We start from the raw sequence: 16,757 nt of genomic DNA, 5'->3' as shown, positions 1-16,757 counted from the left end.
ATTTTTACAAAATGAAAATGGCCAAGAGCTACTCATTTTTGTTACATTTATTTTCAGAGCTTATTTTAAACCCAAACAAAGCGAATATGCTTGTTTTACCAGAACATTAACAAAATGCTGGTGTCCACAACTCACATTTTGTATTTCAGAATGCATTTCTTTCTACTGTTTTTTCATTATTAACTGAAAACCTGAATGAAAAGCAGGCTTGCGGGCACCTCATGTGGTCGTGGGGGGCTACCTGGTGCCCACGGGCTCCACGTTGGTGACCCCTGGCCTAGATAATTCACCAGGTCTAGCATTCTGGGAGCCTGGTCGTTAGGTAAGGGTGAGTTGAATTTGGCCAGGAACAATTCCCACTGTGCCCGTGGCTGAGCACAAGTGGTCGACCCAAAGGATAAAGAAATGGGGAGAACCTTCCAGCCAATGCCTCCACTCCCGCAGAGCCAAAACGACGGCCAGCATCATACTGTACTTATACTGTACTGTACTGTACTGTACTGTACTGTACTGTACTGTACTGTACTGTACTGTACATACTGGCAGGATTAAGGCAATGAGGAAAGCCACAGCTCAAATCTTAGCTGGATTGGACAGCACGTGATCTTGAAAAGAATTGGAAAAAATATAAATATCATACAAAAGTATTTCATCCACAAAGACACAATGTAACTGACTGTATCTATCAGGACTTTCAGCACGAACGTTGCATCTGTGGTGCTCTTTCTCGGCATGAAACCGTACTTTTGCTCACTAATTATTGCCACTTTCCTTAGTGCTTCTATCTTTCTCAGAGCTTCATGTGTGGTTCATCATGCTCAAATGCTAAAAAAGCATTCACACAGTATTATTATTATTGTTATTGTTATTATTATTATTGTAATTGTTCTTGTTCTTGTTCTTGTTATTATAATTAACTTAAAGGGGACTTATTATACTAATTTTCAGGCGTTTTGTATTGAGTTCTGGACTCCTACACACGATAACCCGCACAGAAATCTTTTTGTTACTTACAGCTTGATGTTCTGACTCTTTAACACGACCAAGTAATGTTGGAAAGGCATCGGACTTCAGCAACAGTTTGGCGTATAGTCCAGTTGTTAGTTCATGTTGTCCCATGTTCACAAAACAGTCCCGTGGTGAAATGCAGTTGACAGATAAGCATATTTTTCTCTTGCTGGCCGGGAATCAGCAACTCCAACCACTTCTGCCTGATGCTTGCCTCTTTAGGCACACCCAAACAAACATTTCCTGGGTGCCATACATGCTAACACGGTAAACAGTAGAGGTGCAACAATACATGTATCTGTATCGAACCGTTCAATACACGTGTGTACCGAACTGTGACCCCTGTATCGAACAATACACAGTTTCGTACTTATTTGATCAACTTCTGACGGTGCTCTGTGCTGAAAGCTCAATGTATCTGCGATTGACTACTCTGGCTTAGGTTGCATTGTCAAGCACAGAGCCACTAAGCTCCGCCTCCTACATTCATACCATGTTGAAAATGTTGACAAATTTAAAAAATGTACAAAATGTTGGCAATTTCAATAAAATTCAAATAAAAACATTTTTTTAAATATTTTTTGTATCGAAAAAGTACCGAACCATAACACAAACTTATCGAACCGAACCGGACCCTGAATTGTGTGTATTGTTACACCCGTAGTAAAGAGAGCGATGCAGAGCAACGTTTGCGTTTGCATGCCGATATAAGAAAGTCCGGGTTGCATTGACATCAATGGAACTCGGTGTTAAAAAAAGCAAACTCTGTAAAACACAGCATGCAGAGCCGTCCAAAACTGCTTTCAAGTCTCACTTCCAAATGTGCAAAACTCATCATCTGATGCATTGGCATTGTTTAACACAAGAATACAACATTGTAACAACATTTATAGGTCAGAAAAGAGGAAAATCATAATAGGTGCCCTTTAACTTTAGTTTAAATGAAGACATTCAAGCCCTCCGATAACTGGAATGATGTGACTGTGAATGTTGTAGTTTGTGTGTGTGTCTGTGTGTCTGTGAGTGTGTGCAGGAAGTAGTGGCCGCACACTCACACACTTTTGAAGCCTTGCATGCACAGAAATAGACTACCCTGTCTACTGCTCACAGGCAAGTCTTTTTATCCTTTCTTTGCAGGGATATCCTTGTAGTCCGCTGTCCCACTTCTTGTACGTGTGCCGCAAGGGAGATATACATGAGTAGAGTGTTTCCTGACCGCCACAAAAAGACAAGTTATTTGCCATGCATGAAGGCAGGTCAGGATTCACCCAGTCCACACAGACTACATAGACCAAAGCTGTCACCTCAACGAGCATTGCAGCTTGTTGACTTCAGCACGAGTAAGACAGTGTTGCTCCCATGATGATCCTGAATGTATCGATTAGGGATGAGCCGGATTTAGACGAGTATCCGTTACGAATAATGCATTTTTGCTGAGTATGAGCATGAAATGAGTACAGCTCGTCATTATCCGTAATCGTGACGAAGGAGAATCCTCATTGGGTAACTCCGAATGTATTCACTTTTCACGCTCTGTGATTGGCCAGTCACACATAGCGACCTCAGCTCCCTCGACAGACTCGCAACAGCCAGGGCACAACACAGACGGTGACTTTCTGCTTGCTTGGCTCAACTCCAGCTCACGTTTGGGTTTGTATGATATTTAAAGTTAGTTGGTAGACTTGTTTCGTTACGTATGCGGTGTATTTGACAATCCAGAGCTGTAAACGGCTCACGTTGCGTCGGTCATTGCTGATGTTTTTTTTCTTCTCCTGTCTGCTTGCTTGTAATTTGGCTGATATTAAAGTCAGTTGGAAAACTCTGCTTGTAGTACTGAACGCGGTGCTTTTCAGAAAACTACAGTGAACAAGGCTGACAGATTATTTCCCTGTTTGCCATCATTGGATGTTTGCATGAATCACCAACTTAACACAGATCATTAAAAATAATGAAATAATAAAGTCTTACAGATCACACAGTTCACAGTTACATATAGCTGAATAATAAACATATAGCTTACATATAGCTGAATAATAAACAATAAATATAGAAACCTCTGATCAATCCATGTCAATTTCAGCCTTAAAATAATGTACTGATTTAAGCCCCACCCATTTCCAGTTAAACCACGCCCATATCTGGCCTATGCCCCACCCAATGCCAGTACAGATACGGATACAGATCATTTTGATGGGTGAATAGATACAGATACAGATACCGATAGCGGTGTACTCACTCGTCCCTCGTATCGATGCAATAAAAGCAGCCCAGTTAGGTAAAACCTCTCATTTCACATATCGTACCATAAACACAAGCAGGTGACCAAGCTAAGCACAGCACTGACAGCAAAGGAAACTTACACCTTACACCCCAAAAAAAGATTGTTTTATTATGCTTCAAAGGCATTGGAATGAGGGACCTCCCCTGCAACTTCACAAAAGCTCTCTGTTACACACACTCTCACACACACACAATCATCTTCATGAAATGCCTTTCAGAGACTTTGTGACACAATCTGAGAGAGACACATAAATGCATGGAGGGAACCAATCCACATTACAATAATGTCAGAGCTGTGAAAGCTTTCAAATACCTGTCATTTGTCATTTACATTTCCCATCACCCCCAAACTTCCCTGCAATTGCTAGTCTTTCCCCGTCATTGTATTGCTGGAATGAATGTGATGCCTTGTCTATTGTAAAATGTCATTATTTTTAATGATTTCTCAGATGGAATAATAGATGCTCTTATGCTGCACTGGCTGTTTTGTCACTGGAGTGGTACAGTATGCATTGTGCTAAGCGCTAATAAAGGACAGTGACAAGGACAGAAGGAGGGGCAGAGTGTGTGTGTGTGTATGTGTGTGTGTGTCTGTGTGTGTCAGAAAGTCACAGTGCAGCAGCATGTCTGTGTTACCACACATTGTGGAGGAGGAGGTGTTTGTACAATAGGGGAAATAATTATTTGATTTAAATTTTATGGCAGGTTTATTTTAACAGAGGCAGATGGCATTTTCCAAACAAAACCTTTAAATTAAAGGTTATAAATGTATTTGTATTTAATTGAGTTAAATTAATTAGTATTAGTAATAGTATTTTATGCCCAATAATTCAACAAGAATTCTGCCCCCCACTGGTTATGTGCTCATGAAGCACACAAATGATTTGGAAATGGAACAAATACAAGATATAGTCAATCGATCCACAACAAAGGCAACAAAGGAGTGGCTCAAGTAGAGGCACATTATGATCCTTGAGTGGCCTAAATGTTAATCTGATAAAAAATGAAGGGAGCTGGAAAGGCGAGTTGCCAAGCAACAGCCTCGAAACCTTCAGGATCAGGAGAAAACCTGCAAAGAGGAGTTAAAATAGGCTTCCTCCTGAGATGTCATGTGCAATAGAAACTTGGTTAGCGTCATTAATCCATTCCAGAAGGTCAGACTATAACAAAAATGTTCTCTAACCGAATCAATTTTTTTTCCATAAGAAATAATGGCAATCCAATGAATCTGTTCCAGAAAGCCAAAACACATTTTATATAGTTTCACAATTATAATTTTACATGCAGAAAACAATTACAAATGCACATAGATACGTATAAATGATGAATAAACGGGGATAAATGGACATGTAAGCTTACTTTTATCTTCACTGAAGATGTGATTATTGACAAAGACACAATGTGGAAGCGAAATCAACATGGACACCACCTTCGTGTTTTGCCATGAGTTGTTTTTTTATTCAGTAGTGTTTCTCGCCTCAAATCTCTCCTTTTTTTTGGATCACGGCTACAATATAACCCAAAATGGAACCAAAGAAAGTTGCAAGTGCCAGCATTTTTATGAAGAAGGTGAGAAACACTATTGAACTCAAGAAATAACTCATATCAAAGCACAAAGGTACTGTCCGTGTTGATCTTGCTGCCACATGGTGTCTTTGTCTCACGTCTTCAATGAAGGTAAAAGCAACCTTACATGTACATTTATCCCTTTCATTCATCATTTAGGTGCATTTAGAATTGCTTCATGCAGGAAAAGCTATCATTGTAAAACTATAAAAACATGTTATGTGCTAAAATTTTTGAGACTTGTGGCGTAATTGTGTTAGTGAACAAAGAACCACATAGCCAACCGGTGATGACATCATAGACGAGCGACCGAGATAACTTCCGGTTCTTGTTTCTGTGTGTTAGTAAGTTGCTAACAAGGACATTTTGTGATAAAAATACATTAGGAAGACGGGAGGACTCACGCAGTGTATTAACAAGAAGTTGCACGCTGTATTGTACGCTAAATTTGCGACATTAACCGAAAAACTTGCTAACTGGGACGTACACTAACTTGTAATGGTGTGTGTGTGTGTATGTGTTTGTTGTACTACACTTCACATCGTTGGTTTTGGTGAGGTTTTTGTAAGGTGTCACTTGCTTAATTCAGAGTTTTTTTTTTTTTTCATCTCATTCTTTTTTTTGTCCAGCATAATACATATTATTATGCTTATTATTCCAAATTTAGCCACACCTTTTTTCTACTAAACTGTACTAAATGATCCTGAAGTGGATATTACCTCAACATTTATAGAGATCATTTCTTTACATCTATTATAAAAAAATCTATGTAAATTGTTGGAAAAGACATACACATTACGTATATTCTCACACTGCACGGTATGTGGTACATTAGGGCACAACTGACATTTGATTAAATAAGATTTGACCTTCTATATAACGTTATATAATGTTTTTTTTTTTGTTTTGGCATGTAAACCAACATAGTTGTGAGCCCATTAAGCGCATCAGTGATACACTGGAGCAGTGAAAAGAGCTTTCCAGCATCCACGGATCACGCAGAGTTAGGTGCCTCGCTCAAGGACCAAGAATGTATAAGGAATACATGAGGAAGAGGTGCAGTGCACGTTCACTTATTTCACCTACAATTACCAGCCTGGTTGAAACTATAAAGTTTGGTGGAGGAGAGATAATGTAATGTTAGCATTTGGTTTACGAGGGTTGGCCTTACTCTTAAGTTCTAATAAAGTGGGGTGTTGGGTAGACTGCAAGCCAGAGGGGAAAAAAGACCCATACATTTACTCCAGAGTCCCTTTTGAAAGTTTTACCAAAGAAACTTAACTGTGAGTCAAACACTTCTGAAAGCCGGGCACACAAATGGAAATCCAGTGCTTTTCTTTTTTTTTTACAATTTCTATCATTAAAATAATAATTAGTTAAGTTACCAGCCTCATTAGTGTAGGGTCATTTGACCCCCTCCTGATAGTGCTGGGTACCTAATGGTGTGGAAACACTGGCTATCAGACATCAGTCTACTGAAGGGCTAATTATTGCTATTTGCAAATACACGTGCCTATGTGGTATACAGAGAAGCTGTTAGCTCAGGCAGTATGCAGTACACTTTAATACACGCATGAAACAACACTATTTTTGTACCAGTAAATGTGTCTGTAAAGTATTTTAAAAGCTATTACCTCACAATACAGTAATCCCTTGTTTTAAAATTCACTTATCACGGTTGAGTCTGGAATCCCTGAACCGTGATAAGTGAATTTCCATGAAGTAGGATTCCTTATTTATACATAGAATATTTTTGTGGCGGGAGCATAGAAAACCTGTTTATGATCTTTTAAATATGTTTTTTTAACATTATTAGAGCCTTCTAGACATGCAACAGCACCACTATAGTCACCTTTACACTCGTATTACACGGAAAGTAGACAGAAAATAAGACATTTAAGACATAAACAAGACTAGCGTGTTGCTGTAAAAGTGTTCCGGTGCTCGGGGAGTTGAGGGGGGGGGGGGCAAAGTGACATTGGGGGTTCAGAGTTTTAATTTAGAGTGAGTTACGGCCGCAACAGTAGCCCATGTTAGGGATTATTGTGCCTGTTGTGAGATCATTCAAACCTGCAATAAAAGTCTGGTCTTCCGGCGATCAAATCTGGTGCCTGTGTGTCTCACCAAAAATTACAGTAAAAAATTACTGACACCTAGTGACCAGTGTAGAATACTACATATCATCAACCTCTTTGAATGCGTCTTCTGAATGCCTTAAAGGAAAATTACACTTTTTGGGGAATTTTGCCCATCATCCACAATCCTAATGTGAGACATGAACACATACGTCTTTCTCTTTTTTCTGTGTGTTGTAAAAATATAAAAACAGATTAAAAAGGGACAGCTCATTACTTCACGTAAGACTTATTCCGCCTTTAAAGCCTTCTGAAAAAAACTCCAAAAAGTGCCAACAACGCTCCATCTACATATAATGTGACGTCCATACTAACCAAGCTATAGCGACGTTGTTATTATGGGCGTGAGCTCCACCTCTGTAACAGTGTGCAATGCATGTCTGAAAGCTGTAAAAAAGAAAACACTCCAAAATGCAACCCAGCCCCTGAGCAACATCGCCAAGAAGGCAGAGTTTGGAAACACTCGCCTTCCTGGCAAAACACACATGGGGGCCAAAGTGTGGTGCAGGGGCCATCTGTGGAACATGGCTCATTGCAGAAATAAAATTAACAGAAATAATGAACAAAAATTATATATATACACTCCTGATCACAATCTTAGGACCAGTTGAAAAATTGCTAGAATTTGCATTTTGCACATTTGGATCTTAATGAGGTTTTAAGGAGAGCTACAATATGCAAAAGCAAGAAGGGGGAGTGAGACAAAAAGCACTTTGAAAAAGTATTTTTTTGAAAACAACAATTAAACTGAAATAGGCTGTTTATCAGCTGATCAAAAGTTTAAGACCACCGCTCAAAAACTAACAAAAAACTCTCCAAACCAGAACAAAAAATGTTCTCAGTAGGACTCAGTAATGAGTAGCTCCACCGTTCTTGTTAATCACTTCAAAAATGGGTTTGGGCATGCTTGATGTGAGTGTTTCCAGGACGCTAGTGGGAACATTGCTCCAAGTGGTGAAGATGGCTTCACGAAGGGCATCAACTGTCTGGAACTGATGGCCATTTTTATAAACTTCCCTTGCCATCCATCCCCAAATGTTCTCTATGGGATTTAAATGAGGGGAACATGCAGGATGGTCCAAAAGAGTGATGTTATTCTCCCTGAAGAAGTCCTTGGTCAAGCGAGCATTGTGAACTGCAGCGTTGTCCTGTTGAAAAACCCAGCTGTTACCACACAGACGAGGGCCCTCAGTCATGAGGGATGCCCGCTGCAACATCTGCACGTAAGCAGTAACTTTTTTCCACCTTTCAATGTCCCATGTTTGATGCTCCCTGGCAAAGTCTAAACGGGCAGTTTTGTGGTGTTGAAGCAGATGAGGTCTTTGAATTTGTTTTTTGTTTTTTTAAACCCTTTTCCCGCAGATGCCGTCTGATGGTTATTGTGCTGCAGTCAGCACCATTAAGGGCCTTAATTTGGGTCGAAGACCGCCCTGTGTCTTGATGGACAGCCAATTGAATCCTGCGGCTCAGCGCAGGTGTGATTTTTTTGGGTCTACCACTTAACTTTTTTGTTCCATAATTCTCAGGATCTTTCAAAAATGTGTTAATTACTATCTTACTGCTCCCAACCTCAGCAGCGATGGCACGCTGCGAGAGGCCTTGCTTATGCAGCTGGACAATCCAACCACGTTCAAAAAGAGAACGCTTCTTAGCTTTAGCCATCAGGAGGGCATGACAGTGTGAATGCCTGACAGAAAATGACAATTTTGAGCAAATTTTGGCTTTTATAGCCTGTGGTCTTAAACTTTGGATCAGCTGATAAACAGCCTATTTCAGTTTAATTGTTGTTTTCAGTAAATTACTCCCCCTTCTTGCTTTTGCACATTGTCTTAAGATTTTGATCAGGAGTATATACACCTGAAACTCTGAACCCCGACCTTACTTCATATCCACCTCTCTTTCAGCTCCCCTAGGGAACACATTTATCGTAACATACACAAGCACAGGTCTTATTTCTACTATATTGAGTAATATTAGTGTAAAGGTGACTATAGGTGTGTTATTTCATGTCTAGAGATGTATTTTTCTTGAGGACTGCATGCTGCTTTAATGGTAAATAAATGTTAAAGAATCATATTTGGTTTACACTGTCTAATATTGTAGACTCAAATGTATTATAGTATATGAGGTAATCTGCAATGAATACTTTTTGATCATTATATTTTAACACGTCTTAAGTATGCTTAATTGTTTACAGTGTATTAGAGCGTCCACACACAATGAATTAACCGCTTGGGAGTCAATGAGGGTGTTGCGTCAGAAAACAGTATATCAGTATAAAAAAGTAGATAATATTTATCTGATTTGTTAATATTGCTGTCCGATATTCTTATGAATTCCCAATATGGAAAATTGTAAATATTGTAATTACTGTGCCCTCACTGAGAGTAATGCATACGCATGGCGTAGGTGGTAGAGTGGTCGTCTCACAACCTGAAATTTGCGGGTCGATCCTCCATCCTGCGGTGATCATGTCAAACTGTCTTTGGTCAAGGTACTCAACCCCCAGTTGCTCCTGATGCTCATCAGTATGTAAATGTGCTAACAGTGTTTGAGTGCCTTGGAGGTGGAAATGCGCTATGAAGGGCCATTTACCATTTAATGTGTGTGTTCCTTTGGAGACTAAAACTGGATATTAGAGAGGCACCTGCAGGATAATTGATAGTGTTTGAGTATTTTAAGTAAGTCAACCTTTTTCCAAATTTCAAATTTCAAATTTTTCAAATTACAGTTTAAGCAGGGTAAAAAGAATATTTGATTTTAAGTGCAGAAAGAATGTGTGTGGGGGTTTATTTTTTGCAGTTCACAACGATAATGTATTTCAGTATACAGTATAATATATTGACGACTGCTCAGTATTTCTATCCACGCCAGGCGGAAACATGAGTACAAGAGCATGAGAAAGACTCCCTTGGTTCTGTTGTATTGCTGATCTTTTCTCTCCCCAAACTTTGCACTTAAAACACGAGCATCCATATTTACTGCATGGTGGGTTAGCTGTCTCTGATGACATTGACTTGATGCTACTTGCACAGACGGAGGCCCATGGAGAAATTCAGTCATCCTGATTGGCTCTACTATCACTACATGTATCCTAACAGGAACTAAGATTAAGGCGGCTCTTCCATATGATTAAAGATACAGATATCATATGGATGTCATCTGTGTGTTCTAGGAAGGTAAGGAGTTGATGATTAGTACTCATGGAACCATTACTGTTGTCCCAGGGTCGCTTGACGTCTCTATTTGTCTGTCCCTTCCGCTTTGTCTATCTGAACCCAACCGGTCGAGAGAGAAGGCTGCTCCATGGGATCTGGGTGGTGTTCAAGGTTTCTTATAAAGGGAGTTTTACCTTGCCTCTGTCACCAAGTGCTTGCTGATGTGCGGTTCCTTTGATTTTGCTGTATGCAGCCCTCGGTCAAATTTGGTTTGGATAACCCTGCTGTGGATTGTAGAAAGAGACTGTGGAAAGTCTTTCAAGCCCGTCATACCTTTGTGATTTTTGTTTGTAGAGTTGCCAAGTGCAAAACTCACTTGATTTTACACACAAATGCATGGGTCCAGGATGACCCAGTGACCAGGATGACCCAGGATGATCCAATACATTTAGTTGAAGTTCCAGACAAAGGGGCAGAACAAGGAATTTATTTTTAGGGTGCCTTCACACTTGTCATTTATGGTCCGGTTAAAACAGGTTAAAGTCCATTTTCTCTGCCGGTACGGTTTGTCAAGTTTGAAAGCAGTCCAGACCAAAAGGTCTGGACTGCTTTCAACATCCAACACATCCAACATTGAACATCCAACACACAACAGAAAGCTGAGTGAAAATCATCAAAAAAATGTAAGCCAAGAATCGTCAATACCAATGACGTGCAGTGTAGTTCATGGCTGGTGAGGCACTGACTCCTTTGGAGTTTTTTATGCTAACACTGGTTGGTCATTAAGAAGATAACAAGAAAAAAACAAGAATAATTAACTTTGGTTTAAAAAAAAACAATTCTTAGTCTCAATAATTATTATTTTTTTTATTTTATGAACTAAAAACATTTGTGTTCTTATCTTTTATCTGTACGTATATGAAGTACATGCATCCTATCCTTCTCCAGGAAAACTTCAGATACTTTGTTGTAAAAGTCTGATGACCTCCTGGTGAACTTGGGTATGCAATATAATCCTCCATCTTCGCAGTCAAATTCTTTCATTAATTCAGCAGACCATAAAAATGGCAGTGACACGCACCTTCCAGCTCACGTACGCTCCGGCCAATTCCGGATGATGAGAGTACTGCTCAGCCTCTGCATATGGCATTTCTCTGGATTTTATTGTCCAATTAGCAGGGTTTTAATCACAAGATTGAAACGTGATGAGATTTATCGTTCAGAAAAAAAACAGTCTGGACCTGGGACGACGATAAATTAATTCATCACACAAAAATGAAAATGAACTTGATAGTTTAGCCGGCATTGATTTATTGCCATGTGCATGTATGTCTGTTTATGTATTCTCCAAACAGAGAGGAAGAGAATCCACTCTGTGCATTGGATTCAGCCACTGGGCGCATTTACTCCATTAAACAATGGCAAGAATAGAGTGAGACCTCTTGTTAGTTATACAGTCTCCTTGTCTCGGTGGGGGGGAGGCGGGACCACTAGCATACACACAGCAGAAGAGTGAAACCTCGTGAAGAGCACTGCAAGGTAACGTCGGAGAATTTAGGAGGGAAAAGATGATTGCAAAGCCAAATGCCACAGCCCTCGTGTGGGACTATGTCGGCTTCACAACTAACGAGTAAGTTGAGCTCATCAACACGGACCAGCCAGTACGCTGAATTTGTTCGAAAGTGGGGCGACGCAACAAACAAAAGTGAATACAAGGAACTGTACTTCATAAAAGGCTTTTGTACAAAGAAATTGAAGTTAATGCCACTTGTTTATACATTCGCACATGCACTAATATACTTGGGAAACAGTTAGGCCAAAACAATGTATTTCATCTTCTCAGATGGCTAAGATAAGAACTTTATTGATCCAACACAGTAGTAATTGATATTACATCACCTATAGAGCACAAAGTAGTGCCAAAAAAACATACACAATATATATACATATATATATATACTGTATATAGTAGTTTTAATGCAATAAATAAGAATATAAAATAAGAACATGAAAGTTATCAATCAAAATAATAACCAGCAAATTAATTCATGTATTTAAAAAAATACCCCTTTCACAAAAAATTAATTAAATCATTCCAAAATTAACATAAACCAATGCACAAGAAACACAAATGTATTCCTCTATCAAATATGTAATACATGAATTATCTACTAAGAGATGGGTGGAGTAGCCAACAAAACAACTGCACTCATTTAAGAGTACACACTCACATTCATACGTATGGACAATTTAGACTTGAATTTAGACTTGCCAATTAACCTAACCCAGATCTTCCAGATCTCCTGACTGTGTGGCCATTATGCTAACAGTGTGAACACAAACCGTTTGTTGTGGGGCTCCCACTTTGCATGCTGAACCTGACTTTGTTGTAACCTTACTGTTTTAACTGACAATTAAAGATAAGTTGGAACAGTTTGATTTTAAAGTTCTGCAAGTATAAAATATGCATTTTTCGGAAGTACAAAGAAACATTATTCATCATCCATTCATTGCCGGTGTTGTTGAACCAGTGACTGCAAACATTTGAAATACATTTCCACTGCATGGCTCTCGGGGCTCAGGTGCTACGCCACTCTCTTCATTACTCTGCCAACCCCAACCTGTGTGACTCTTTTTGTTGAATTGGATCTGTGCTTTTACATACAATGAGTCACTCAAGTCAAGAGATGGCAAATGATGTATGGTATGGTTATTTGATCTTGTATTGGCTTCAAAATGTCACTTAGATTTTGAATCATTTGTTGCAGTATTGTCATGACTAATGTTGCTGTATCTCTGTAGGGGAATGATGAGGGTGACGTGGACAAGAATAAATGTTGCACACTGTGTAACATGTCCTTCACATCAGCAGTGGTTGCACAGTCACACTACCAGGGTAAAATCCATGCCAAGCGGCTAAAACTGCTACTGGGGGAGCAGCCTGGCATCACAACCAAAGGTACAGTCCTTTTTTGGAAAGCTATATATAAATTATGTATTTGTCAGAGTTGGATGTATTGAAGTGAAGAAAATAAAGAATATGCTAATATCCGTCAAGCCTCCCATTTTCCACGGGAAACTCACATATTTTGCCCTTCTTTCTTGGACCCTTACGTTTTAATTGTTCAATTTTTTCAGTGTTTTAACTTTTATGAAAAAAAAAAAAATCCAGATCGGTGGCCAGTAAAGTCAGGTCTTCAAAATAAAAGCATGCCAGTAAAATAACATGGTTGCCCCGCAAATGAGTCTTTATATCAGAAATCGACAAAGACCAGAGGTCAACAAACAACCATTCATGCTCACGTCCACACGTATGGACAATTTAAAGTCTCCGATCAATCTAACATGCATGTTTTTGGTATATGGGAGGAAGCCTGACTGCCCGGAGAAAAGCCTATGTTTAAAATACCCGTGACCCGAATAACATATATATAATATATAGAAAATGGATTGATGATTATTGTTTTGTATTATTTTATAAAAGCCAAACGTCATCAGATTCAGAGTTGTATGACCTTGTGCTAACAAATAAAAAGAAAAAAACATGATGAATGTGTAGTCATTAACCAAATAATGAGCCATTCAGTCATCAATTAATGTAGGTTGAGCAGACAGTGGTGACGCTGATGATCCTTCACTCCAACAAATAATGGCCTCAGTTTTACACTCCTTTTTTTTAAACAATGTTCTTGCCACTGGCTGTTTTTGTCATTTGTCTGTCCTAAATACAGTGTTTTCAGTTCCACAGCACTAACTTCATTATGTAGTCAGACACTAGACACATAGACACTAGAGGTGGGAATATGTGGCCACCTCACCATTCGATGCTATTATGATTCGGAGACCTACGACGCGATGATAAATCGATTATCGATGCATCTCGATGCACCTTTTATTGTGATCAATACATTGTCCATTTTTTATTCTATTTATAATTTCTTTTTACTCACTGTGTACTACTAAAACAAAGCATATTTGTAATGAGCTGCAATTAAAATAAACATGAAACATTAATTTACTCCATTATCTTTTAATAACTGGAAGGTTACATCTACCAACATATTTCCCATTGCACAGAACCAGCAGGAAAAGTAAAGTACGCCAGTAGCAGCGTGTACAAAATGAACAAACTTCAGCATTCTGACCAACATAAAAAATCTGCCATTATTCAGAAATAAATAATAAAGACTTCTGAATTCAAACTTTCATCCCAATTTCATACAATATAGATTTTTGTACCAGCGGCTCTCATACAAGAATAATTCTTGCAGAGGTCAGTATATTATGAATAACCAAAAAAACTAGGCCGCTCTTATTCACAATAACCTTGCAATGGGATGTTGTACCTGGGTCCCAAAGTGCGCAACAAAGCATGAAAGCCCTGCTTCTCAACAATCGAATATGGAATATGGTCGATTGACTTTATGATTTGCTTATCCTTTTCCGAGTTGGGTGGATAATTAGGTATCACCTGCTCGATGGTTCTCTGATTGGCAGCAACTTCAGCTGGCTTTTTTTCTTCCTTCCTTTGAGTGGAAACGTGCTATGTGGTTTCTCATATTTGCTGTGTTCCCAAAATATTTTAAGCTTGTATGACAAAGCTTGCATATTGTCTGGCTCTTGTCCAGCTCATTTTTACCTTCAACTACGTGAAAGGCAAAGTGCTTCCAGACGCTCGCTTTAATTCCAGCGGGTGCGTGTTGGAGTTTACGCTCAGCCATTCTGGTAGCGTCTTACAGCATCTAAGAATTGATTATTTCCCCCACCCCTGATAGACACAAAACAACCCTGCTCCAAAGAACCAGTATAGAATTCCATTTACAAAATATAATTCACTTTTAGATCAAGGGTCATAAGTTGACAGTAACCTGCTGATGACTAAGCAATCTATGTATTTGTCAAAAACGAACAGAACATGTCTGTGTGGTATCTTCATGTCTTGAAAAGTCAACATCAGCATCAAAGACCAGACATTTACATCATCATATCAGTTACTTGCGGTTTTCTGCCATTCGCTGGTGATTCCGGAACAAAAACCTTGCAAAAAGCAGGGTTCTGTTTACTGTAACCATTGAATATTCTGAAGCCGTTACATATTTTTGCTTGAATGCAAATGCAATTTATTTATGTACTCACATTTCCCGTGATTCATAAAAGAAAAGGTATGCATTAATCACAGTCGTCAAGCGTCATTGCTCAGACTTATTTCAGTTTCTCAGCTGCTGAGCTTCTGTAATCCTGTAAAACGATAACAAAAAGCATAAATTGCACCGGCAACAGATATGCCATTAATAGAAAATGTCATGAAGTTAAATCCGGGGTGCTGGGAGGTTCAGGCTATTGATGTTTACATAAGTAACGTCAGCAGACCATCACAATCTTTTTGGTGATGCGTTCCCTTGGGAACCTCTGTTGTTTCACTCTGAAACAACCTCGCCAAGCATTTTTCTCCTTGTTCATCCCTAACAGCCGTGAAGGTGCTGCTGTTAATGCCTCAATAAACACTAATGAGACAACCCTGCCTCTCTGTTGGCATGGAAAAGCCTCAATAAAAAATATTGGATGCTTTTATTTCCCCAGGACAGATGGGTTACTCCTTCCTTTGGGGTACACCGTGACCATTAAAATTCAGTGATATAGATTTCAGTCTGAAATTGCCAGTGTAAGCAGCCGTTTGGAACACAGAATGATTTGATTGAGAAAAAGAAATGCCTGACAGTAAAAATGAATGCTTTTAATGTCATTTTAACAAGTATTATCTTCTGCTTGAACACTGTACACAGCTTCGGTGAGCTAAAAGATAAGCCCACTGTGCCCTTTTACACAGGCATTCTGAAGGACAGTATGCTCACTGACCCATATACACAAACACAAGCTGATATGTGTGTGTGTGTGTTTTTTTAAATCAACTTCTGGTGTTGTCATGCTTTGCAAATCTAAATGATGTTTTATGTTACACCCTAGACCTGGCAGAAAGTCTCTGCATTATTTGTATTTTTATACAAACACCCATGCGTATTTGTGATATTGTTGTCTGTGTGGCACAATTCTGGCCCATTTCCAATTGTTCTGGGCCCTAGGCACAGCAGCTCCCACAAATGTCATTTCCTTTAACATCTGCAGCTTAGCTTGGGGAAATGTTTCTCCCATATTGATTTAAAGTGAAGTGATTCAGAGAATTGGATTCCAAAAATGTTCCGATAGCATTTTCCCTCATACTTTTGGAACTGTCATGTGTTGGCTTAATTTATCATCACGTCAGCAGTAGAATAATGAAAAAAGTAACTGTGAAGTGAGTCCCATCATTTTAAATGGCCCCTGCTGCTTGACTGCGCTTATGTTTCGCATATTCAAACATTTATATTTAGGGGATTTTGCAGACATTCTTCAAATGATGTAACAATGAATTCTGCAAAAGGTTAATGCATTTTGTACTTTACTGGAGTCTTGCTATTTTTTTTCATTTTACTTTAGTTTTGCAGTAATTATTTTAATGTTTTTTTCATGTCATTTAGAACATGTGGCCCGGGAGTGACAAAAGACCGGCCCAATACCGTTCAAAACTTACATTTTTGCAGCAGATTCCTAAAAACAGCAGCGCACCCTTGTC

At 39.1% G+C, this 16,757-nt stretch overlaps 1 protein-coding gene across 4 annotated transcripts in view; it reads left to right on the top strand.

The window, feature by feature from the left end:
* The window catches only part of zmat4a (zinc finger, matrin-type 4a), a 106,228-nt gene that overhangs the window by 48,679 nt on the left and 40,792 nt on the right, over nucleotides 1–16,757 (top strand). For all 4 annotated transcript variants that reach the window (XM_054772744.1, XM_054772743.1, XM_054772745.1 and 1 more), the window contains exon 4: nucleotides 12,950–13,106. In XM_054772744.1, coding sequence (XP_054628719.1) covers nucleotides 12,950–13,106 — 157 coding nt within the window. The remainder of the gene's footprint in view (nucleotides 1–12,949; nucleotides 13,107–16,757) is intronic.

Source organism: Dunckerocampus dactyliophorus, chromosome 4 (assembly GCF_027744805.1).
Source record: "Dunckerocampus dactyliophorus isolate RoL2022-P2 chromosome 4, RoL_Ddac_1.1, whole genome shotgun sequence".
In the NCBI taxonomy this organism is placed as follows: domain Eukaryota; kingdom Metazoa; phylum Chordata; class Actinopteri; order Syngnathiformes; family Syngnathidae; genus Dunckerocampus; species Dunckerocampus dactyliophorus.
This window is presented reverse-complemented; position numbering and strand designations above follow the sequence as displayed.